The following is a 26,863-nucleotide window of genomic DNA, read 5'->3' as shown; positions in this document are numbered from 1 at the left end:
CTGCATATTATGTTTCTGAAAATAGTACAAACCAAAATAAAATGGCAGCACTTATGAAAATGGCGCGAAAGAGGAAATTGTTTTCCCGCCATAAATCACAGATTAGTAATTTACCTACTCCATAAACAGATAATAATATAGAAAACACGTCAAGTGTCAACTTCCACAAACTGTACGTCTACAGATTGGTCTACAGCACTACAGAGTACAAGTACGGTCCTCGGCAGGTAAGTAAAAATCACATATTCTAATGTGGTTCGTTAGATTTATCTCTTGTATCAGAATAATCATAGAAATTGGATATAATATTTAAATTTCTCTATTAGCTTGCTAATTTGTTTTGTATTTCAGGGATTGCAAAAAAAGACTAAAATACATATAATTTATTTTTTTATTAAAACTAAATTAAATTCTACATGGATTAAAATTAAAACTATATTAACAATGGGTAAAATATAGAAATAACCAGATATTTGGTGTGGTGAGACATGATATTTACATTTAATTGTAAACATTCATATGAGATGATCTATTCATACAAGTTGGTCTAAAAAAGTGTGTGACAATTTTGAGAGGGATTATTATTTAATTATGTTATCAGAATGGATTTTCTTTAAATAAAAATTAATGTAATTTTTGTACTCCAAATGAAAAAAAATATCCAGGTATCAATAGTTTCCTTTGAAATAACATTCATTTAGCCCTTACAGATGTATAAATGCCTTATTTCAATTCATTTGTAATTACAACCATTATGATTTAAAGTTTTACTGCAAACAAATTAGGTGATTTACAAACAATGTCACTCTGACCAATTTATAAGGAATACTCAAACGGTTTTCCATTTGCTTCAAAGGCCTGCTGAAGTCTTTGCAAGGTTGTTTTATTCAAATGCTCATTGGTTATACCAAATTTGTATGCATCATCTAATACTGTTTTTGCTTCATCAATTTTATTTTCGACTATGTGTAAATTAATTAATCTTGAATAGGCATTCCCAACAGTTGAGAGTGGCAATTTGGTGTTAGTTTTTAAGTAGTGAATTAAATCTTGAATTTGTTTAGGATTACGTTGTAAATGGCTCTCTTGAAGCAATCTTCTGAAAACTACCACTTCAGAGTTCTTTAAATATTTATCCCAAAACATTTGTGCTTCTGTCGTCTTTCCAGCTAGTAAATATTCCATCCACAATAAGTTTGCTGGTAAATATATACCTTTACTTGCTGCAATGTCGGCAATTGTTTGACCTGTAAATAAATATTATCATACTATAAAATTTCTGGTTATGAAAAAAAGTCTTTGTTTTTATAGAATAGCACTGCCATTTTCAGGTTCATTTATTTAAGTAGACATTATATTTTTTTATAATTTTATTAGACATGGAATACACAACCAATTATAAGAATTACATTGATTTAGATATTCTGTACTTATTATAATATCCTTAAACATTAAGGTTTATACATTTGTTTATGGAAATCAAGATTATTATAGAAAACATATAACTTACATTTTTCAGCTAACACTGGGCTTTTTACAGCTTCTGCCAGTGTTGTGCTTCTAGGGAATCTAACTAAAACCTGTTTCAAGTCTTCTTCATTATTTGCTGCTTTAGCTGCAACTAGCAACTTCTCTAGGTGCTGTTCTCCTGATCCTTTATGGAAAATGGCTTGAGTTAATTTGTCGTCATAACTGATAAGTTTATGCATCGAGTTGTCAATATATTTCCCCAATCTTTCAATCTGTTCCACGTTTCCTTCTAAAGCTAGGTTTTTTAGCAGATATTTCAAGACTGTATACTTAGGCGTTGAACCACTCTGAATTGAATTAATGGTTTGATCCATAGCCTGTGTATATAAACCAGATTGCACTAATTTTTCTATGTCTTCTGTCACTTGTTTTTTTGAGGGCTTCACAGGCTCAACTACTTTCTTTACAGAGCTTTCTTTTTTGGTTTTTTGGACATTATTTTGTTGAGGTATGATAAATGGAACTTCCACATTCTTTGATTGGAGATGATTTCCGAGATAAACTAGGAAATCGTCAGTGGGAATTTCACCCTCTTCTTGTAATATGGTCCACAAGCCCAGAGCTTTTTCAGTTTCATCTGCCTTGCAGTATGTTATGAGTAAATGATAGAATATATTTGACCGATCAACAATTGATAAGTCTTTTGTAGCTTCCAATAATCCCTCAAGATATTCCGATTTGCCTTCCTGTTAATGAGAAAAATATATAAATTAATAAGAGGATCGAAAGTATATCCTGATACAAGTGGAGTTAAATTATAAAAACACATTATGTTAAGGTGTACCTTCAAGATTTTTTTTTTATAATTACCTCTACATATCTCTCACAAGCTTCATTAAGTCTTCTTTGGCGTGTCAGAAGACCGGGCGTTTCTAATATGCGGCGCGCTTGTCTCAATCGTCCACATTCGACAAATGCTAATACCAAATCGTGCAGAATATTTATTTCACCGTGGATCTGTTGACAGATAAAATAATTAAGACTGAGAAAATACAATGAATAAGAAGTAGCTAGGCTAACGATAAAAAGAATATTTTTTTTTACTCTAAATACAACTGGGGAGGTGCGTGAACATAAAATGATTTTTATGTTTTAATTCCAGATCAATCTGGATGAACCGGGGACAAGCAGCTAGGTTTGTATTGACGTTGTATTAAAGTTAAGGACTGAACTATGCAAAATATAATAATCGATATAGCACTCCCACGGAATTTTTTTATGATAAGCAAAAATCTAGTTGCCATATAATAAGCAATTTGTATAAATAGATAAATTAAATTAAGTGGGCGTGGGCAGCTACATATTTTAAATGTTTACGGTGTTCATCGTAATATAAGTTAACTAACACTTTTTTTGTTCCAAATAAAGAATTATTGAATTGTACATTATTTTACCTGTGTACTTAAATCAGCAAGCCATTGCAGTTTATTAGCATCTTCCTTCAGTATAAGAGTTTTCATCAACTCTCCCTTCCATGGAGTGCTTCTATATTGATTGCAACAATTTTCAAATTCACTCAGCGCTCCTTCAAGATCATCTCTTAAGATGTGCACTTTAATACTTGGTCCTAGTAATACATTTGATGGTGCAACATAGTTGTATTTAATCAGTGTTTCTGTAAGTTCTTTTACCTGAAATATATTAATTAATTTAGAACAATATACTTTTAAACAATTAATATTACTTAAAAGAGAGAGACTATAAAATATAACAAAAGAAAATACCTTTGTCACATCCTTTTCTTCAGCTAATGTGTTTAACATTTGCCAGCATTTTGCATTCAAGACAAAGTTTGAGCTGACATCATCTTCTGGCTTTTCATCTTTAAGAAATTGTAAAGCCTCATCATATTTATTCTGTTTGATTAGTGCAGTTGCAATCAACACCTTTTTGTATCTATTTATTACGAAATTGGGATCCTTTTCCTTAATTAATTCTCCAATATTTTTAGCCTTTACAACATCTCCATTTTCTGCATAAAACTCATAAAGCCTGGTTAGAGTTGCCATAGTTAATTCAAAATTAGAAGCCTTCAATTCTTCAAGGTACTGATCCAACCTTTCAATTTTATTTTCATCTATATAAGCCAGAAGTAACTGCTTCTGCAGCTTTGTAATATTGTTTCCTTTTTCTTTGTTCTTGGTTATTAAACTTTCTATTTTTTCTGATGTTAATTTAGTATTAATACCCATTTTCTTTGATGTTAACGGAGCATATTCAAGATCAGGAGATGTAAGTTTGGACAAAATTTGCGAAATATTTGTGGTCATTTCATTGCCTAGGTACTGCTCTATCTCTTCTGCAGATTGGACACTAATGCGAAGTCCTTTTTCAAGCACAGATTGCAAAAGCTTTTCAGTCAGGGATGGTTCCTTTAAATATTTGACTGCATTTTTAATGACACGTCCCACTTCACCACTTAAATCATTAACAGGTGAAACATCTGCTGCAGAATCTTCCTCTGCTTGAAATTGTGGGTTGTTACTAATAACATGAAGAATTTTTATAAAGGAGTCAATGTCTTTTGTTTTACTCAAGGCATTGGTAAGCGGTTGTGCTACAATTGAGAACCCTCCCCTGGGTTGATACTGTAGTGCCACATTTGCCGCCTCCTTTATTCGGCCAAGTCGCAATAATTCTACAATCAAATTTCTGGCACCATGGAAAACTGGTATATTAGCAATTTGTAGTTTCAAAATGACATTTTGTGGATTATCATTCTTCATAAGGTATGGGATGACATAGTCTCTGAGTGTTTCGCCACTGGGGGTAATGTTTTCACTTGTCATATCACGTAAGATTTGTAATAGCCCTTCCTCATCTCCCTCTTTGCCCTTTTTTACTAGAAGAGGCCAGTAGAAGTGTTGTCGAAGTTCAAAGCCTTCTGCTTTTAGTTCCTTTAATAACTTCTGTGCAACTTCTGCATGTCCAAGCTGTAGTGACATTTCAGCTGCAATATAAACAGCTCTCGGAACCAAACCTTCTTCTTGTAATTCTTTACATGATGCAATAATAGAATCAGCCGGTCTGTTTAATTTTACTAGATGTTTTACATAGAAAGCCCCTTTAAACATGGTCTCATCAACATTAGAGGATTTAGGCATTGTTTTCATGACTTTTTTTGCAGTACTATCACAACCTCTATTTAACAGCTTGAAAATTAGGTGACAGACTTCCTGATTATAACCAATACTTTTATGTAAATGTGGGAATATTTCCTCTACCTTGTCATCGTGGCCACCAACTGCCATATGTTCAATAATTTCTAACAGATCCTGGAATATATAAAAAATAAGTTATTTTGATTTTTACATAGTTTACTAACACATACTTTAAACAATATATGGCTTACCTTATCAGACAACATAGATTCTTTGTCTTCTGCGAGTGCAATCACTTTTTTGACATTTTCTATGTCACCTTGTTTTGCATAACCACATGCTAATAATGTGTAGGTACGGTTAGAGGGTGTGAGGCCCGCACCCGACATAGTTTCCAACACAGCCTTAGCCCCATCAGTATCACCATGGAAGGCATGGCCCATGACTAACGCATTGAGAACAGGTTCAGAAACTGGCATATTAAGTTCTCTCATTTTCTCAAGAACCCTAGTTGCACCTTCAACATCACCTTCTAGGCAATAACGCCACATTAATCTTTGGTACGTTACTCTGAAATTATAGGTAAACATAGTGAGCATACAAAGATATGTGAAGGAATGGACTTCAATCAGATTTACATATACTAAATGGAATTTAATGAGATTCTATCTGGAAATTTAAATAAAGAAATATTTATTAACAATAATTATAACACATTCATTATAGCAAATACAAAATGACTTGCATTCTATTATAACAACAATTTTAGTTCTCATAATTACCTATTGGGTTGCAAGCCCTTCTTTTCCATTTCTTCTAGAAATTTAGCAGGCGAGAAGGGGTGTTCATTCTCCAAATAGACCCGTAGGAGTGCATTGTAATGTGAGACATCCATAGGGACACCCCTCTCTGTTAATACATTCCATATCTTTTGAACCAAGAGAGTTCTTTGCTCAGGAAGTTCTTCAGGAACCAGTTCACCTTTATAAAAAATAAGATTGATAATATTTATTACATTTTTCATGAAATCATGACTTCACTTTATAATATGTCGATATCACTCTTCCACGCAATTTCATCCAGATCTGAACTGTCATTTTTGTATAGATGAACAACAAGAAGCTTCCATCCATCCACTCTGCCAAACTTCTATGCTTATTTAGTAGTATTTGTCTGATAGTATTCAGGTCTGTTTAAATTTGCATTATCTACAAAGTAGACCACTTGAATAGGAAAACTTATATATACTACTTACCACAACACCTAATCACTAGCAATGATTGGGAACTCGTAATATCATTTTTCGCTCGAATCTCATCAAATACTTCGTCAATATCTTTTTTTGATATCCGTCCATATCTTCTAACTTCAGAATCTAGCCTTTGGAGTAAAGGCTCAAGATTTTCTGTTTTCTTCGATGTAGCATAATCTCGTAAAATGATACTAAAATATGAAAATGTTAGCTCTTACAACCACAAGACTAATTCTTGAAACTAAATGCTATAATAAGCATGTTGTTTCAGTACATACCTGTTAGAAGCACATATCGATTTTGGATTGATCAGAGAATTTGCTTCTGCTGTTTTAGCGGAGTTAAGTATAAGGGTTCTTGCCGCACCAGTGAAATACCGCACAAATTTGGTCGACCGTAGTAAAGAGGACATTTTTAGGCAACCTATTTACTGAACAATCATTAAAATATTTAATAATTATGTTATGTAAACTCGTTTATCTTAACTTATACTTAAAAACTCCTGCAAAAAGGAGATAAAAATTTTTCAATTTGAGGTTATATCTATTATGTCACATATGACTTATGGAATGAACATAGACTTAGGCATAGACTAGAAAGTAAGTAAATTCTTATGCCTCCTCCACACTACTCGCGAAGTTCCTCGGCGAAGTACTCGGCCGAAGTTGACTGAAGTCCGCGGTGCTACACTACTGACTGCCCTGATAACAAAGAATGCAGTAATCGACATTTTTGGGATTTTTACTTTTTGCAAGAAATGGGATCCCAAGGGGTTTATTAACATGAAAAAAAAATAATTTCATAAAAAAAGTACCCGGAAGTATGTTTTTAGCTAACGATTTTTGCAGTACTTACATGAAAACTATATCAATGATAAGAAAAGCGCCGTATTAAACATGTGCTAAAAATAATGCAGTTCTTGTTAAGATACCCTAAAACAAAGTGCAGTAATAGCCATTACTGTAGCATTTTATTCTAGTATCTGTAGACCAATTGCTACGTCAAAACGCAGTTCTCCACATTACTGCATTTGTGTGTAGTAAAAGCACAGGTAAAAGTTCGCGAGATCGTAACCGTACGATACAGTGCTGCGTTTTGTTGAAGCAAATCTCTGCGTCGTCGTCGTTCGGTGAAGTGAGACGTGCGGCACGTGTGCTGCTCCTGCGCGCTGTTTGTTTTTTAAGTCATGTACATGTCAGTTTAACTGATGTTAAAATAAATGTTGTCTTAATAAAACTTAATTTTCTTCTACAAATTGTTTAATTGTAATATCCCCGCAGTAGGTTTCAACCGTAGAGCATTTTTTTTTAATCTGTGTAAAAGTGAGAAGATATTATGTGTACATCTACTTAGCCCCGGACATTAAAAACCTGTATCAAATACTAAAAAATAACGCAGTAATCAACATGCGCTAGAACATAATGCAGTAATGAGCGCAAGTACTGTATTTAGACTTAGTGTCCTGTGATTTTCACATGGCCTGATGCTAAACCTCAACGCAATAATACGCATTATTAATGGATATACTAATTTATGAAATATAAGATAATTATCTTTGTAAAGCTTGTATTTTTTCCAATTTTATTGATAGATTTCAAGGGCTATAAAATATAAACATCTTCCTCAAATATGTAAAAATGTCTTTCCCGCGTTTATCTCAAAACCGCCATTTTGCGATTACTGCATTCTTAGTTATCGCGGCAGTACACACTCGTTCAACTTCGCGAGGAGCGCATTTTTTATAAAAGGATTTTTTATAAAAAAATAATCTGAAAATTAAAATTAAACATTTAAATTTAACTAATTTTAAAACTTAAATTTTATACTCACCTAAAGTTATGGTATTATTATTTTATACCTGTCGTATTTTTTAAATCTTTTAATATTCAGTTTGAATTTGAAAGCAGCTTCCTTTTCGTAAATTCTAAAATATTGAATCTAATTTATAATTGTGTTACAATATTTCGCAGTCTAGTCTCAAATATATATCTACTAGTGGTCCGCCCCGGCTTCGCCCGTGGTACATATTTCGCAATATAAGGTAGCCTATGTCCTTTCTCGGGTATCAAAATATCTCCATACCAAATTTCATGCAAATTGGTTCAGTAGTTTAGGCGTGATTGCGTAACAGACAGACAGACAGATTACTTTCGCATACGTAGTATATTATTATTAGTCTGTGCTTTCGCATTTATAATATTAAGTATGGATCATAATAAAGATACATAATATTATAAAAAAATCGTAGGAAAGTCAAAACTGTACATTGAATATTTTTTTTTTAGAAGAATTCTTGGGGCGTGATCTACAATAGATTCTGAAGCCAAAAATATACCTAGTTTTTTGAATTTTTGTCTGTATGTATGTCCGGGCTAATCTCAAAAAGTACTGCATGGATATTTTACTTCAAATACATACCCCGGAAATCCCACAGGAACGAGAACTATGCGGGTTTTTCTTTAACTACGCGGGCGAAGCCGCTGGCGGAAAGCTAGTACTATTATTGTATATTAATTTAAAATTTTATAGTTATAGTATTGTAATCTACTCAACACAGAGCAAGTACCGGTAATATTACAAAAGTACTTTTTTTTTGTATTAAAATCTATTTTTGTGTATTGGCAACACCTTTTACAATTTACATCTTATCTTTTTTTATAAAATTCCTCCGTTTCAAGCATCGGTTTCGGCGATGATAACGACTGGAATACGCCATTGAAAATCTATTTTTATTACAATATTATTAGTTTTAAATTGCTTTGATAAATTGTTGACGCAAATTGACATGTATATTTTATGACTTTGCGATAGTGGATTCGCACTTTGCAGAGTTTGAAGTCTACAATACGTCGAACTGAGCCAAACGTATAACCGGTTCGACATTTTATCGTGATCTGCCGGCAGATAATTTCCTGTATCTACGGGATTCAACATTGATTTCTATTTTTCGCCAAGAAGAGATCAAAAATATTAAAATGGTATGTATTAATTTTCTTAACTCCAGTGACATTCACTTGACCTTAGTACATACTTTTTTGGAATATTTATAATTATATGTATAGAAATACCTACTAAATAATATTGTAATACTGTGATAGATACTAGTCCAAAATTAGGTATTGTCATGAACTTTGGATTTCGATGCTCTACTGTTGACTGATATTAACCAGTTTTAGTAATTGAAAACGATTATCAATAGATATTATGTTGATAATGTTTTATCACTAAAATGCTCAGTAATTACTCAATATTGCCTTTAGAATGTCCTTTTTGTGTTGCGGTAGTAGCAAATCTAGAACTTCGGAACCTGTTGTTTTGGCTGAAACTATGGTAACATTCAAAATTTTCTATTTAAGAATCTTATTGAGTTAACTACCTAAACTATTTTTAAGCAGAAATAATGTTTTTTTATGTTTTTATTTTCAGGCTGCACCAATTAAAGTTGTTGTCACTGGGGCAGCAGGACAAATTGCCTACTCTCTTCTTTATCAAATTGCATCAGGTGCTGTTTTCGGACCTGAACAACCAGTCTTTCTTCACCTTCTTGATATCGCCCCAATGATGGGTGTACTTGAAGGTGTTGTCATGGAGTTAGCCGATTGTGCTCTGCCACTCCTTGTTGGAGTTCTTCCTACTGCTAATCCTGAAGAAGCATTTAAGGATGTAGCTGCTGCATTTTTAGTAGGCGCTATGCCAAGGAAAGAGGGTATGGAGAGAAAGGACCTTCTGTCTGCCAATGTACGCATTTTCAAAGAACAGGGACAAGCTTTAGACAAAGTTGCCCGTAAAGATGTTAAAGTGCTGGTTGTTGGTAACCCAGCGAACACGAATGCTTTGATTTGTTCCAAATATGCACCATCCATTCCTAAAGAAAACTTCACTGCTATGACTCGTCTCGATCAAAACCGTGCCCAGGCTCAATTGGCTGCTAAATTGGGTGTAAGAGTACAAGATGTGAAGAATGTTATTATTTGGGGTAACCACTCTTCCACACAATTTCCGGATGCGTCAAATGCTGTTGTCAACATTGGTGGTGTTGAAAAGTCAGTCCCAGCAGCTATCAATGATGATGAGTTTTTGAAGAGTGCATTTGTATCAACAGTACAGAAACGTGGCGCTGCAGTGATTGCAGCCAGGAAGATGTCATCTGCTTTGTCTGCAGCTAAAGCTGCATCAGACCATATGAGGGATTGGTTCTTGGGCACTGGTGACCGTTGGGTCAGTATGGGTGTTGTTTCTGATGGATCATATGGAACACCCCGTGATGTTGTGTTCTCCTTCCCTGTCACAGTCAGCAATGGAAAATGGAAGATTGTGGAGGGACTCACAATCTCAGACTTTGTCCGTAAGATGCTTGATGTGACTGGAAAGGAGTTAGATGAGGAAAAGACCGATGCCTTGGAAGTATGCAAGTAGATATCATAAGATTAGTCATAGGGAGAATTTAAAGAGATTTTGTTGATATTAATGGCAATAAAATTGTTACGTTTTTACAAGTTTCAGTTTATTTGTAATCTCACAAAACTTATCTGCTGTATTTAATTGTTATAAAACATTTAGTAGGAATTAAGATATCAATATATTATGTTATCTAGAGACTAATAAATGTCATTCACATTTTACCATTTTATTTATTAATTGAAAATATTTTTACTTATTGTTATTACATACAAAAGCGAACTCATTAACTGCTATTATGTAAGTAATAATCATTATTTTGTGATAAATATCCCCATACACAGGTTAAGTGGTTATCTGAAATCAGAAAAAACTTATCACGCTTGCCTTGAGTGTTGTGATAATGAATTACGTCATATAATAAACAATTAATATTTAGTAGATCGATATTTTTTCGAAATTATGACGTAAATTAAATAAGATATAGCAGTCTATAATATGCTATACTTTTAGGTTAGAGGTTACGTTAATTACCAACAACAAAAATTATTACAATGTTAATCAATAGAAAATAAGTGAGTATTTAACCTCTTTCGTTACATCAAAAATTATATTATAGGTGATTATTACTTTATTAGTTAATCTCAATTACCGTAGAGTAAATAATTCCATGTTATTCTCAAAATTTTTATCTAAGTAAATTATTCTAATAAATGAATTGGATTTACTAAGTACAATAATTCAATTAGGTACCTACCTATCCTACCTACGTAGTTCAATAGGTTTTTAAATATAAGGTTTAATCGAAGTCAATTATTGTAAAGTGCCTACAGTAGGTAATTTTGATGTTGGTACCAACTTCAATAGAGTACCTAACCTTTACTCATTCTTCATGGGAAGACCAAAGATACAATACGGCCAACGTAACTTGGCGGGCCTGAAGTTCGCGCAGAAGGCTGCGCACGAACGTTTTTTAGGAACGAAATGGTGGCATGAGGCGGCGTGCGCGGGGCGGAGATCTAGGCTAGGGATTGACTCTATGTAAACACAATCATCCCTTTATTCGATCAAATATCGCAATCGATTTTTATCGATTTGAAATTTAATGATTTTTGTTTATATGAGATACTGAACGAAATAGACTTACAAAATTATTAATTGTTGCCGCTAGTAAAAGAGATTTCGACTTTAATAACAAATAAAAACTAATAACATTTTATTTTCATGGTTATAAGACATGATTTAGTTAAATATCAATTATTTATAAATGACCACTACAATAACGACTGATTCAGAATATTTGAAACCTCTTATAAAATTAAATATAAATATATATCATAATTCCATGCCACAGAACAGTAAGAACATAATAGAAGTGCTATAATGTCATCATTAGTATGAAAACCAGTGTCGCCAAACCCACACATTTAAACCGATAGTTATACAGTACACTACAAGTAAACTATGCCTTTGATTGGACAGCTTAATTTGAGTAAAAACTGACTTAGGTTATAAATTCAGCATTTCAATATGTACCCTAACGAACCAAGTTACGGTTTATTTTAGTATAACATCCCTAGGTATATTAGCTGTTTTGTTTCTCTTTGCTCAGAAATTCCAAATTCGAAAACATTCAGCTATTCCACAACAGATGGCGTTGGTTTTCAATACATATAACTTTGAACCTCTACACATAAAGATAAGGTTGAAATTTGTGTCACTCTAAATTAATGACATTAACTTGACATTAACCTGATGCTATGCTCTAAGGGATGTCAGCCTTGTTATCGATAATTCACAAATAAATATATTTTTGTGCATTTTTTTTCTTTCTATTATATGAGTACAGGATAATGTGTCACATTTTGGAGTATGTTTATTACTACTAAGTACGTCTTTTCATATTATTATATTTAAATAAAAAACGGAATAGAATAGTATAAATCTATATTTACAAAACAAACAGAAAATATGCATTATTTTAAATCTTGGAACTGCCGTAGGTTTGATGTATCGGTGGCCTTTGTTAGACTGCTTATTGCTGTTCGGCATCCAGTTAACTCGTCACGTTGCATTTATTATCCATTTCTCTTTTAAATTAGGCTCTTTCGAAAATCTATAAATAAATAGGACAAATGAAAGCTAAGGAAAAATAGAATAAAATTTAATATTTAAAATGTTTGTCTTTTCTAAAGTATCGATACTGTCGATATGCGCCACATGCATCACTAATCCGACATTCGTTTGTTTATTTTATTTCAATAATATTCCAGAAAGTCTTGTTTGCTGTTCAATCTATATTAGTACTTATTTCTTTTGGATTAAGGTTCATTTTGACTTAATATTATTATAAATTTTTGACAAATTACGACAAGCGAAGTTGTAACATAAAATATATTTAAAATAAATTAAAATAAGACTTACCGATGGTATGAAATGCCTCGATTGCTGATATTATTTCGTCTGCTATCATTTTTCCACTCTAATACCGAACAACACGCTCTAAATAATGAATAAATATGGAAATAAGGTTTGACAGTTGACAACCGACTCGAATATTTTTCTGCGCACAACTGAGAGCGAGTTAGGTGATCTCTAAGAGCAATTAACCTATAGAGTTCTTATATTAAGACAGAACAAAATACATATTTTCTAATCTACTTACTCTTAGTCAATAACAGCATAAGCCAGATTGAGATAGCGATAGAGTATCTGCACTGTCTTCAAACGTAGCGCGCCGGCAGTCAGTTTGTTTTCCAACCAGCTGGTGGGCTCAGTGCGTCAAGTGTTTTTAACGAAATATTTAGAAAATATAAAGTGTACAGTGTTTCTTTTTATTTGTCAGTGTGCTAAAATAACTATTGTATGTTTAGCAACCGGCTATCACTAGTCGAATGGGAGTTTTGGATAAAAACAATGTAAAAATATCTTTCCATCGGTAAGTGATTTTCAGCAAATTGATAAATATTTATGTTTTAAACCTATTTGAAGGTTTTATCAAGCGCTTTTTTGTAATTTTATGTTGTAACTGTAACATTTACCCACTTTATGGGGTTGTGGAATATAAAATAATGAAATAATTTTTAAAAAATGTCACAATAATATCACGTTTGGCATTTTGTTTACCACCGTAGTGTTGTAACACATCTAGCGTATATTATCGATTTATGACAAAAAATCTATTTCATATTAACGTAGATTTATTTATTTTGTTTCATAAATCAGATTTATATGTAGTTGTTGTTGCAAATAATAGATGTAAATTTTTTACCGCAGGAAAATAAAACATTCCACGTGGTTGTTTTATTTGCACTATGTGTTTTAGTTTTCGTTTGTTGTTTATTAATTTCTCTTTCAGATTATTAATAAATTCATTTTGTTTTAGATTTCCAGAGCTAAATAAAAAATGGGTATAAAACGTGAGACATGAGTTGATTGGACGCCGCCACAATTTGCAATATTGTGTTCACTGCATTTCGAGCCTACTTGTTATCAAGATGGATACTCTAGAAGAATTGTGCAATCTTACGCTTACGTTTTTTTTTATTCCTGTAGATAATAAATACATTTGATTAAAGAGAGTGAATTTTTATTTTGAAATTTTTTACACATAAGTTACCTACTTTAAATGTGTAACTATGTGAAAATTAAACGGTTGATTAAATGACAGTTCTCATAGATGAGAAACTACTATTGAAATACATACTTAATATACATGCGTTTTCAAAGAAAAACCCGCATAGTTCCCATTCCTGTTGGATTTACGGGATCAAAAGTAATTTTTCCAAATTTCATTGTAATCGGTTTAGTAGTATTCGCGTGAAAGAGTAACAAACATCCATCCTCACAAACTTTCGATTTATTAGTAGGATGTTAGGAAAATGTTTTCATTAAGACTGTCCTTTTATTAACTTGTTAAAATGCTGCATGATTCCTTCATGCTGACTGTGCCTTTCTCCTCACTCCTTTAACTTTATCATCATTTCCTTCTTTATTTTAAATTACATTTCAAGTTTTAAAATTTCTTTTATAATGTACTAACTTTCCGCCCGCGTTTTTAAAGAAAATTCTGCACAGTTCCCGTTCACGTGGGATTTCCGGGATAAAACCTAACCTATGTGTGTATGTACAAAATTTCATTGTAATCGGTTCCGCAGTGAAAGAGTAACATCCCTTCTCACACAATTTCGCATTTATTATATACGTAGGATTAAACAAATAATGTATTCAACTGAAATAAATTATAAGTTTTGTTTTTTTATTATTTATTATTTCACGAAACCGTAAATGCAAAATACATTCACGATTTTATCGATTGAAGCACATCCCATCACTATCACCTTCTATCTATCTAAATACGTACCTATAGTAAAAATGGTGCCATGACTATGTTGAAACGTAGCTTGTTGTCTATAGCTGTCTCATTCTTTCATACGACGTTTTCTTTAGATAGAGAGAAACAAATATATGTAAATTGTATACGCTCGATACAAGTACTCTATAGGTTAATTGCTCTTAGGGTGATCTTACCTTACTAGTGACACGTGGGCCACGCCCACATCGCACTTCTATTATGTTCTTACTGTTCTGTGTTCCTGGCAGTACAATTCTTCACACACACTAGCGTCCTTACAAATTGCCTTACACACACTACAGAACTGAGTTGCCGCACTCACGGAGCTATTGTTTTTAGGTGGAGCGGTAATCGGTATCTAACTATCTACTATCTAGTCGTAGCGCGCGCGCGGAGACCAATCCTTAATCTAAGGTGTATCTATTTTTTTTATACGAATTTATTTAGCTCATTCGGCCGCGAAAATTCCAATATTTTAAATATTTTTTTTAAAAATCGTGTTTTTGAAATAAAACTCTGGGAGTTCTACTCGTGCATTTAAAAAGAGAAGCTCCTTAGATATTTCCAATAAAACAAGAATGTCACTTTTTCGGGCCTAAAAACATATATATATATATATATATATATATATATATATATATATATAGTGCGCTGTAGCTGTGAAACATATCATTTTCATGGAAATTTCCCTTGAAGCATTATAGTTACGGGAGTAAAGCGAGTACCTAACTAACAATATAAAAAATATATCTTCTTAATTCTAAGGAACTTAGGATTTCTATTAAATAAAGAAGGTAATGAAAAAAAAAAACGATTCAGTTTTTTAGTAAATTTATTTTCACCAAATCACCATTCATTTTAAAATAAATTATAATTTATATCCACATTCATACAGTCGCCAAACTTAGAAGAAAGATTGTCTGCACATTATTCCTCTAATAATGAGTCTGTAAGCATTTATATATTACAGTACGCGTCACGTAAAAAGAACGCTGGATGAAAGTGATGGGGTGTGTTTGCACATGGATCGAGTTTTGCACGAAAGCTATGTGCCGATTATTTTATTTTTGAACTAGGCTCGCGAATCGTGGCTTCGCAATTACCTATTTGTTATTTTTATAACCACCTCATAACACCAAATAGACCGATAAATCGCCAATGCGCAGCCATCCTGTAAGCGTTCTTTTTACTTGACGCGACCTGTACCACATATAATATTATCAAAAATAATTGTTTACATTCATCAGGGTTGTAAACGCAGCATAAGTATGATTATTTTAAAATTAACTTAAAACAAAAAATAAACAGAAGCACGCTAAAATTTCAAATATTTTAAATATTATGAACGTGACACTTTGTTTGAATGTTTATCCCTCCAATCTACACGATGTTAAAAATTAAAATTTAAAATACAGTGGGACCGGATGTAATTTGAAGCTTTTTAACTGGGTAGGCTAGGCGCGATACTGCGGCCTGCGGGCTGTCAGAGGTAGAGAATACCTAATAAAAAAACGTAATTTCTAGGTTTTTTTAACTCGCCTTTAAATTTTCTTTTAAATTTTGCCGAATTACCTAATGTGGCAATATTTTTAAAGATTAATAGGTATATTTTGTGATATAATTTCAAGTTTTAAATGTAGTCTGTGTCAAAAGCCAAGCGCTTGATGGCGCATGTGTGTTATTACTTATTAGCAATAGTAAAATTCAAATTATTTTCTTATTAATGATTTTTATTGTGCTGTAGTACTGTACAACTTATAAGTAGGTACCTATTTCTGTGAGACTTTCACATGTCTAATGTCGCGGCCACAGAACATATAAAATGTTCTGTGGTCGCGGCCACACTATGCTCCTCGGCTGCTCATCGCTCTGCTCATCGCGTTGCCGTTATTCGCCGTGGTTCGGATATATCTCTAGTGGATATACCTATCTCGGTATTTTCATTTATGATTCGGTAAATATTCCATTCATAGGAAAATGATTCAATAATTATTTTAAAGAGAGTACACTAACTACATACAATGTAGGTATACCTAGGTACCTACTACATGATACCTACATTGTATGTATTGAATAGTAAGTTTGAATAATTAGTGTAAGTAGTAAATTGACATGAATAAAGTATGATATGGGTGGCTTCTGTTATTAAAAAGCACCTCAGATCAGTGCCGGATTAAGCCAGCGCGGGGCCTGTAGCAAATTCTGTCAAGAGGCCCTTCGTTTGCTATAGTTTCTCAAGTTAAAGGGTATTAAATAAAACTGTACGTACACGGTGCTTCTGTGTGGATGTTATGTTACCAGATATTGAAAATTTTCCCAAATTTTTCCCCGACTACGGAAGAAAGAGGGTTATGTTTTTCGAGTGTATCTATGTATAATATTTCTTTGGCACGCCCTGCAGTATAAACCGCTGAACCGATTTTGATTTATGAGGTGACATTGCAATCATCTGAATTATTATGGTAGTGGTGTTAGTGACGTTCTACATAAATTAGCTGTCAGGGTTTAATTTTAATTTTAATATAAATATTTGTATATGATAATTTTTTATAATATTGTAAAAATTCTTTTGTTACATAAAGAATAAATTTTTAATTAAATAAATTACATAAAAAAATGTTTCAAAATTACAATGATTACCTATATTATTTTTTATTTTCAAAATATATGAATGCGGATAGCGGTAGTTTTTAGTCTAGAACACGGGACATTTTATTTTTAGAAAGAAAGAAGGAAGAAACCATTTATTCCAATACACACAAACACACAACAATAGCATTGTAAATTATGAATAATAGGTAATATAAAACAAACTTATGTATGGTTGCTTGCGCTAAAAAAGGAAGCCACTCAGGATACCTGAGGCATAATACCTTAACACTGATTTTCAGTGACACCTTACGACATCCACATTGTCAGCTGCTTTACTGGATAATAAATAAATATAATTCCTGAATAATAATAACTTTTACTAGGTTTCCGCCCGCGGCTTCGCCCGCGTAGTCAAAGAAAAACCCGCATTAGTTCCCGTTCCCGTGGGATTTTCGGGATTGCGTCATTTTCCCGGGATAAAAAGTAGCCTATGTCCTTTCTCGGGTATCAAAATATCTCCATACCAAATTTCATAAAAATTGGTTCAGTAGTTTAGGCGTGATTGAGTAACAGACAGACAGACAGACAGAGTTACTTTCGCATTTATAATATTAGTATGGAAGTATGGAATAGTATGGATTGTCATGTCCATCACGGAGTTCAAATGAATTAAAAAACGACAACGAAAACGACTCTGACGTTTTTAAGCTATATAAAAGTAACAAAAAAAAAGTATTATGCTTATTAAAATTATCTTATAATGATTGACATTATAATGACATTATAATGACCTTTATTGCACTATACAAATAATCACATTCACGATCGAAAAATCCAACAGCACTACCGCGAAGATCTTTTAACCATTTTAGCGTTTTACCCATAAAAATGGCAAATTCATTTTCAAAATACTGGCAGCATACGTTGAAGTTTTGTATTCCTTCGTTATTCGTATATGTAAAATTATTATTTGTATACAAAATTAAATAAGCCAAATAATCTACAGAGAACCTGTAAAACGATGTTTTATCTTTTTGTTTGTTTTCGGGAACAAATTTTACAGCGTTTTAATATCACAAGACAGCATATTTTTTACTAAAATAGCATTCCCCTTTTGACGTATTGCATGACACTATAATCGCTATAGCACTGGCGGAGGTTCGTATTCGTTTTTGATTTCGTATTTTCTTTGACAAGGGCGATGGATGATTGTCATGCTCCATCTGCCTTTTATTTTGTAATCTAAGGTTTGATAGTCGATAGAATCCTATTTTATTTGATCGGGTTGTTACGACTAGCTCGTTCGATGACAATATCAGGGGATTCCCCTGTTAGTTTTGCCGTGCTACCAACTTGCGTGTAGCGCAGTGCAAGCAGTAAAACACAACTTTTGGTGTAGCCAGCGCTCAATTGTAGAAACGTGGTAAAATTTTAAATTATTGTTGTAGATTTTGATACCAACGTTTATCGTGGTAGATCCGTGTATTTTTTTTACGGTACGTGTATTATAAATTGATATTTTTTTACGGTCAGACAGGTATTAGACCGCGGGGCCCCCCGAGGCGCGGGGCCCGTAGCATTTGCTACTCTTGCTACGTGGCTAATCCGGCACTGCCTCAGATATATAGTTAGGTAGGTAGGTACCTAATGTGATTTCAAATCAAATGACAAATCATACCGTAAGTAGATATACCTACTGTACCATATATATAAGAAGTTATCTTAAGTAGATAGGTAGGTACCTACATGGGTAAAACTTTCTTGTAATATATAACAGATTTCTTCAAGAAAGTCTTATAATTTCTACACATGCAAACCATAAAATAATAACCCATTTTTACATTCTAAAGCATAGGTACCTAGTAAAAACGAAACAATATTATTTAGGTAAGTGTTTAAAGAATGAGTAAAAGATCTCAATGAAAAGATGGAAAGAAAGAAAGATTTAAAAACAGTTTACTACCTAGCTAAAGTGTATGAGATTTATCAAGGACACTTGAATGATAGGTACTCAAGATAAATTATTATCGTCTTGAAGATTTATTCTGATCGCCTCAGTATTACCCAAAATTTTCTAATATTGGCCCAGTTTCATAATATTTTGCAATTTAAGGTCGTTACTGAGTTTTTTATTTAACGTTTAGAACTTCACCGCTCATTTACCTACTCGTTTATTTTATTGAAAATAATCCGAATAAAAAATCCACTCTCCATCGAATCTGACAGATATCATGACTCAGCGTATGCACTGAAGTACTATTGATAGTAGGTGTATTTTCTTATAGTCAAACTTAGGTGTAGTTTCATTCATATTGATGTGGTGGGACAGAATTATAGTAATCAATTTTAAACATTTCCATTTGAGGCATCTGTTCAAGCTCTACAAAATAGATCAATAGACTATAATAAGTACCTATACAAAGATTAATATTATTACGAGAATGCATTTATTGTAAACTACAGTTTACAAAGTCACATAATACTTATATGATAATAATTATTGTCAACAAATATAAACTTTGTTTCTTTTGAGATGATATAGATACCTTGAAAGATGTAGTCTTCAAAAATTATATTCGGCTCAGCCGCTCAGTAGGCTACATAAATAATAATTTAGGAGACCGACGTCCTCGACTGCTGCATACAAATCGAGTCTTTATTAAACTTAATTGAACCTCTTAAAATTAATTAATGCGGTAATGAAATGGCAAGAATGCATTTCCATAAGAGTCCGTTTAAACCAAGGTACTTAATAAAAATTTCTTAATAAAATGGTAACTTTTTACTTAAACCACCTCTCTGGGGCATTGCAATTTGCAAGTAAACATTTAATTAACATTTCTGATAATTGTCGTTTCTCACAAATAATTCAATACTTGTGTATCAGAAATAAACAGTCATCAAGGTTAAATCTATTGTTAAATTAAAGCTTTCACACAAAACGCCTCTGCGTTCCTTTAATACCTTACTTAAAATCCGCATTCCGCGATACGTTCGTTATCATAACCGAACATCGTAAAACGTTATCATATTAGACCCGTTATAATAAATTAACTAATACATTATCTGTGCTTCAAAAATTTGCTTATATACGTCATGAATTTGCTAGTGAATTCTGATGTTAGTCTATATCGTAGCGCGAAATACGCTACCGTTCTGTGTAAAGTCGTGAACGCGAGTAAAGCGACGATTTGTATGATATAGTTATCGTTCGCCATTCCGATGTCGCGTAATAATAGTTTTGGGTCGGCGTAAAGGCAGAATTCGTCTTCGCACTCCATTAATGGCCGTTTGGTGTAAAGGGAAAGGCAAAGACCGGATAGCGCGTATCGTAAATACGATATGGACATGAGAAGTTTCATGATTGGTTCGATGAAGCGACCGAAACCCATCCCGTAGCAACAGAGAGCTAGTAAAGGTGCAACGGTTGCTGGGCCAACTATTGAGCCATTCTGAAAATAAGAAAATAAATTATTTATTTACTTACTTTTACATATTATTATACACATGTGTATATGTCATTGACGTACAAAATACTCAAAACTTATGACGTCGTTGCTTAAAACATTGTGCTTTGAAATTGTCCCAAGCAAAACTCTGCCTTCGTGAGTCTTGGGCAGAGTTTTAATGAGAGTTTACAGTTGACTTTGAACATAACCGGCACGAGGTAAGGTGTCAAATATTATTTTACGATTACGATGCTAGGACGTTTTAGTAATAAATACAACAAATATATTAAATGTAGATCTGAGTTATTTTCGGTTGTTTGCGGAATTTTCTCCCCAGCAGGCACGAAGAGGTAGGTGATATAAATTTCGAGCTTATCGCCGCCTATTTATCTACGTGTTCGTATTATAAAATGGACCCTACAAATGAGAAGTTTTCTCTTAGTGATTTTAATCTAGATTTGAGATTGAAAATACTTCAGCTTTTAAACAATATCATGATATATTTTCTTACCTATCTTATATAATATACCTATCTTAAATTAAAAGGGTCATCGTAAAACTCAAGTTTTTATTCATGCATGAAGAATTTTACAAACACTCGTATAAGTATTTCACTTGAGGACCACCGGTCCAGAAAGCAGAAACCTCTTTAAAAAGATAAATTTGGGATCATACTCCAACAACATGAGGTACCTAAGTTTTAAAAACACGAAGAGTTTTTTAACCCGACTGTTTGTAAGTAGATATATATTTCATGATTGCTATCAAAACTTTTTATAATATACCTCAGTAGGTACTTCAAAAATCATCATTATCAGCAGCTGAAGAGTTTGTACGTTTGTTTAAATTCGAATTTAGATTCTAACCGATAAAAAAAAAAACTACCATTGGATATCCAAGTACGTGATCCCTGAATGACATAGGCTTTACAAGTAGGTATCATAGTCGAAACCGGAGTGGAATGCAATTTTTAAGATTTTTCTCTGAATCTATAATTTACTAGCTTACCGCCCGCGGCTTCGCCCGCTTTCTCGGAAACGATTTGAGATTTAAACTATCCTATCTCTCAAGTTCGATCGAACTGGACATGGTGTGCGAATTTTATTATAATCGGTTATGTGGTTTAGGAGTCCATTGAGGACGAACATTGTGACACGAGATTTATATATATTAAGATTTCAGAGTTAAATAAATAACTTACCGTTACACTAAATGTAGTTCCAACCAACAGTCCCAAGCCTTCAGAACACAAAGCGGTTAGAAGACTAACGATAGAGAACAATATGAATCTGTCCCATTCAAGCAGTTGTCCAGATAGTAAGTAGCTTGTTATGATGAACAGCATTCCGAGGATTACCTGAAATATTTAATTTTTAACTCATTGAGTCCCGAGCGGCCCGATCGGTCCAGGACACAATAGATTTTCTATTGTGTCTGTGATTCCGGGGCCTGAGTTATTAATATCATTAGAAAAACACGCTATAAGAGGATAACACAGAAGGTCTATTCACTGATAAGTGATCACTTCCAGGCAACCAAGTGTCAATCAAGAAACTTGTTGAAAATGTAATTTGGTTATATGTATAACTGTGTATTTTAGTGTATGAAGTATGAGGAGTCAGTATGAGAACATAAAATATTTACGCAATACTTACCCACCTATACATAATTTCATATATTTTTTTGTAAATTTTTTTAGCATTAAAAAATCAGGTTGGCGTTAAGAGGTTGAATTTTGGATCATTAGGGACAACTCTCTACATTGTACATTATTAGGTACATATTAATATATGTGTCAGTACTATTTAATGTACATAAGCAATATAAATTATTTTAGTAGATAATCCGTTCCATGTGGAGCTTGTTATCATGATTAAATATCAGCCAGTTTAAATAATCACACATTATCTTTAATGTAATATTGAAGATAAACAATGCAATCATAACAAATTATGTTCCACCAGATCTCTATATGTCTGACAGAGTAAGATAAAATAATAACTTTCATTTAAGTACTTCATATTATTAACAGCTAGCTTTCCCCCCGCGGCCTTGCCCGCGTTTTCAAAGAAAAACCCGCATAGTTCCCGTTCCCGTGGGATTTCCGGGATAAAACCTAGCCTACGTTGCTCATTGAAGATGTAGCATTCTAATGGTGAATGAATTTTTGAAATCGGTCTAGTAGTTTATGCGTGAACACCATACATACATACATAATTACTTTATAATATTAAGTATAGATAGTATAGATTATTTAACACTAAAATATTATTGATTAACTAGCTTTCCGCCTGCGGCTTAGCACTCTTTGACTTAAACCTAATAGTTCATACTCTAAAACATTCCACAAGAACCACTCTAGTAATTAAAAAAACCGCATCAAAATCCGTTGCGTAGGTTTAAAAATTTAAGCATACATAGAGACATATAGAGCGACTTAGTTTTATACTATGTACCTAGTGATAATATTAAAAATCCCTTACCATAACTGGAACAGATGAAATGGTAAGTGCAGCATAATACGCTTTCAGACTGTACCATCGGTTGAAATATTCCCGTCGCAACATACGCATTTCCATGGGAACTATAAAAAAACACAATTAAGAAAATGAATTTTAGTTAAATTGTAATTAATACATTAAAATGTGAATCTAAAGCTAGTTAAAAATATTCAAAAGTGCTCCCTAAAAATAAGGAAAAGTAGGTACTTAATAAAAAATAGGTTCGCATTTTTCTGTTAATCTAAAAGTAGGTGTATGCATCGTGTATTAAGAAAATACGCAAGTTTAAAAAACATTCCCATTTAAACCTTAAAAAAATTGTAATCAAAATATTTTTATTTACAAACATTGGCCCACTTTTGGCCTCAGCTTTATTATTTAGGCCTTTGTGCTAAAAGCCCGTCTTTGTAAGAATATGGCGACTGCAAATCCTACTTTACGATTATTTCTCTAAAAAAAATTCACTGCCGCCTTTTGTATCTTCAAAATTGTCGTTTTTCATAACAATAAGACCTTTGTATATTACTCGCAGTCATTAAATAATTATAATGTCAAACATTATGAAAAAAATAATAACTGGACCACGGTACAAATTATTTATAGAGCGTTTGATTAAAAAGCAAAATAAATTGAAAAGTAAAGTCGTAAAAGTTTATCACAAGTATTTTTGCAAAAAAAAAAAAACTAATACAATACTGAATAATAGATTGAGTGTGTTATTTTAATTTAATATTACGTCATCTCTAAATATAATATAGAGAATTTTTTTAGAGATACCTACTTATTATCTCTAAAAAATTTAAAGGGACGAGCTACCATTTCAATATTCCTATCTCTTGACTCAATGACATAATATTATTATAAAATCAATTAGTTCAGGATACATCGCCCATTTTTGCAAGTGACTACTATCAAGCTGATTTTCCGTTTGTAGCTTTATTTTGATGAGACACCGAATAATTTCGTGTACGAAACTCTCGATTGTGGTAGCTAACAGAGATAACAAGGATAAAATTTTTTGATTTGATGGTTCTCAAATATTTATTACGCAATTTGTAGGACAATATGTCTGTTGAATTATATAAACATTAACTAAGTGAAAACAAAAAAATCAGCTTGTTAGTAATCATTTATGATGACCTCGTTATCGATACACTTTGGAAAGGGGGACTCTTTGAACAAACCATAGATTTTGTAGGACAAATATTTTTTCGAATAATTTAGGTAATTATCTTGAGATTGAACAAAAAAAAATTCATTCAGTTAGTAATAAATATTTGAGAACCATCAAATCAAAAATTTTTATCCTTGTTATCTCTGTTAGCTACCACAATCGAGACTTTCGTACACGAAATTATTGGGCGTCTCATCAAAATAAAGCTACAAACGGAAAGTTAGCTTGATAGTAGTCACTTGCAAAAATGGGCGATGTATCCTGAACTAAATACAACACATCAAATTGAAATCTATTAAAATAAAAAATATATACTTACACAGTAATATAGGAATCATGACATAAGTGTACATGAAAAACACAAGGCAGCTGAGGCAAAACTTGAAATTTGCAATTGGTACGGAACCATTATTGCCGATACCGAAGAAAATGCCGCCGAGAAGAACTGCTGCTGTGAGGTGGTGGATAAATTGGATCCAGAGGCTTATCTATAAAATAAATAAAATATTTAATAAAAAGATTTAATATAAAATCCTAAATATTGTAGGAAAAAATAAATATAGGATAAACAATTTTCTATTGCTGTTAATTATGAGTGTGTCGGACAGGCCTCAAATAGCATAAAATTACCTATCCATATATTTTGCACCCACTTCTCATAAACTTTCGCATTGATAATATTTGTAGAATTATTCTACTTTAAGCCTTTTAATAAAAGAAATTCAAGTTTGTAAGAATTAATGGATGTTTGTTGTCTTTCACGCTAAATTAGCTCATAAACTTGGTACACAGATAGATCATAATCTGGATTAGCACATAGGCTATATATTCTACGCAGTTACCACGCGAGTGAAGCTGCATGTTCAAGCTAGTATATTAAAAGGTTTAACATATTCTAATGCAGTTTGTAAGAAAAGTTTTTGGGTTGGAGTTCTTTCCAAGTTTGAGTTAGTCCTTCGTGGAACTTGCATAAGTAAGAATGTATTAAAGTAGTTTAAGCCTAACATAAATGTAAACGACGTTGCATGTTATAAGTTAATATTTTATGTATGGTAATTCGTCATGTTGTAATGATGTTGAAGTTTTCCGCATATTAGAACATTGGGGTAAGTTAATGCACTTTTTTACGATCATTTTTCGAAACGATAGATTCTTTTACTTATATTTAGAATTTCTGTTCATTCCTATCAGTGTTATTTTTTTAATTATGTACATTAATAAATCGAATGTATCAGGATGTTTTATGTGATATAGGGGCTAGGTTCAATTATTTGTAGAGACTAAAGAGTTTAAAAATTGATGCTGGTCATCAACCTGACCGAGAAATAGTTACTTATCCCTAAACTAATTGAAAAATTCATGTACCTACAAAAAAGCCCGATCAGTCATACTCACAGAATTCCTCCTACTCTGCAAGAACATGCGCTTCAACAGTATCCAGAATTGGGTCAAAAACGTGGTCGGAAACTCCATTCTCTGCAACTGCTCTTTTGCGACGTGTTCTACGAAAATCCTTTGAATGGACTCGTCTGAATGTAAAACCGGTTTGCTGAAACAGAAAAGGGGCTTATACCGTGTTGCGATGTATGTAGATTGATACGTAAGGGCAGGTTTTAAAAGGCTGATAGATGTCGAGTTAGTTACAATTTTATGTGTCGTTTTTTCAGATATCTTTATATGTTTTAATGGTTATAATCGAAACTTTGAATACTCAAATATTAACGAAATATTAGTTAATAATAATTAATTATTCATAGGTATTAGTTAAGTTTAGATAATTAATTAGCTTGTTATTATGCGTATACTATAATTAGGTACTAAATATTCGAAATATTTTCGACGATGAATTATAATGTAAAAAGCAATGGTCATAAAATAATAATGATAACATAATATGGCAGGCCGCAGGTCCACACAGTGCGGAAAAAAAGGAAAATGGCAACACAGATGACAGAGGTTTTTTTCGGCTGTACCTACTACGTCTCATAGAAAGCTGCTTTGCGCAGCAATTATTTTGCGAAACTGTTCGCTCTGTGTGGATCCGCATATTGAATCAACTTCAGCTAATCACGATATATGAGATAAATTAAACTGAGAACTTTTTACTTCACTATTTATGGTAATACATCTAAATAACTCACCGTCCGCCTCTAGCGGTAATTCTGTCCAACCTCCTACAAAGTTTCCCATTATGGCACAATTCCGCCATCTTTGCTGCCACTTCCCTGTCATTGCAAAGGGTCTCTAGCACGAAGTCCGCGGGATTGTGTGTGGTGGGACACACATGACCGACCTCCGCTAGATACGGGACTAGCATTGACGAGGCCCCCTGCAATGGGGATTATTTATTTACGAAAAAGATAAGAGTAATTCTATACAAATTAATAAAACTAACAAATGTTGTACAAAAGGTCTTAAGAAACATTCGCTAGGTCATCATAATTGCAAAAAATTTCATCATAATCTATTCAGAACTAGATAAACGTAAGATCTTAGATCAATGAACGATAAT

General features: G+C 32.8%; 3 protein-coding genes across 3 annotated transcripts in view; 1 reads left to right on the top strand and 2 right to left on the bottom strand.

Moving 5' to 3' along the window:
- Positions 1 to 373: 373 nt before the first annotated feature.
- Positions 374 to 6,436, bottom strand: LOC123693620 (leucine-rich PPR motif-containing protein, mitochondrial). Its single transcript, XM_045638804.1, has 9 exons — positions 6,162 to 6,436; positions 5,887 to 6,074; positions 5,414 to 5,612; positions 4,883 to 5,201; positions 3,255 to 4,805; positions 2,925 to 3,161; positions 2,341 to 2,487; positions 1,511 to 2,216; positions 374 to 1,247 (listed from the first exon to the last, which is right to left on the bottom strand). The coding sequence occupies exons 1-9, from the start codon at positions 6,293 to 6,295 to the stop codon at positions 817 to 819; spliced, it is 3,912 nt and encodes a 1,303-aa protein (XP_045494760.1). The 5' UTR covers positions 6,296 to 6,436; the 3' UTR covers positions 374 to 816.
- Positions 6,437 to 8,575: 2,139 nt separating this feature from the next.
- On the top strand, positions 8,576 to 10,505 carry LOC123693935 (malate dehydrogenase, cytoplasmic). Its single transcript, XM_045639206.1, has 2 exons — positions 8,576 to 8,861; positions 9,310 to 10,505. The coding sequence occupies exons 1-2, from the start codon at positions 8,859 to 8,861 to the stop codon at positions 10,297 to 10,299; spliced, it is 993 nt and encodes a 330-aa protein (XP_045495162.1). The 5' UTR covers positions 8,576 to 8,858; the 3' UTR covers positions 10,300 to 10,505.
- Positions 10,506 to 20,202: 9,697 nt separating this feature from the next.
- Positions 20,203 to 26,863, bottom strand: part of LOC123693850 (ATP-binding cassette subfamily G member 4-like) — a 45,833-nt gene continuing 39,172 nt past the window's right edge. Inside the window, exons 6-11 of the mRNA XM_045639090.1 lie at positions 26,493 to 26,680; positions 25,747 to 25,900; positions 24,671 to 24,839; positions 23,160 to 23,260; positions 21,878 to 22,033; positions 20,203 to 20,679 (exon numbers count right to left, since the gene is read on the bottom strand). Of these exons, the coding sequence (XP_045495046.1) occupies positions 20,290 to 20,679; positions 21,878 to 22,033; positions 23,160 to 23,260; positions 24,671 to 24,839; positions 25,747 to 25,900; positions 26,493 to 26,680 (1,158 nt within the window). The 3' untranslated portion in view covers positions 20,203 to 20,289. The remainder of the gene's footprint in view (positions 20,680 to 21,877; positions 22,034 to 23,159; positions 23,261 to 24,670; positions 24,840 to 25,746; positions 25,901 to 26,492; positions 26,681 to 26,863) is intronic.

This window comes from Colias croceus, chromosome 8 (assembly GCF_905220415.1).
Source record: "Colias croceus chromosome 8, ilColCroc2.1".
Lineage (NCBI taxonomy): Eukaryota > Metazoa > Arthropoda > Insecta > Lepidoptera > Pieridae > Colias > Colias croceus.
This window is presented reverse-complemented; position numbering and strand designations above follow the sequence as displayed.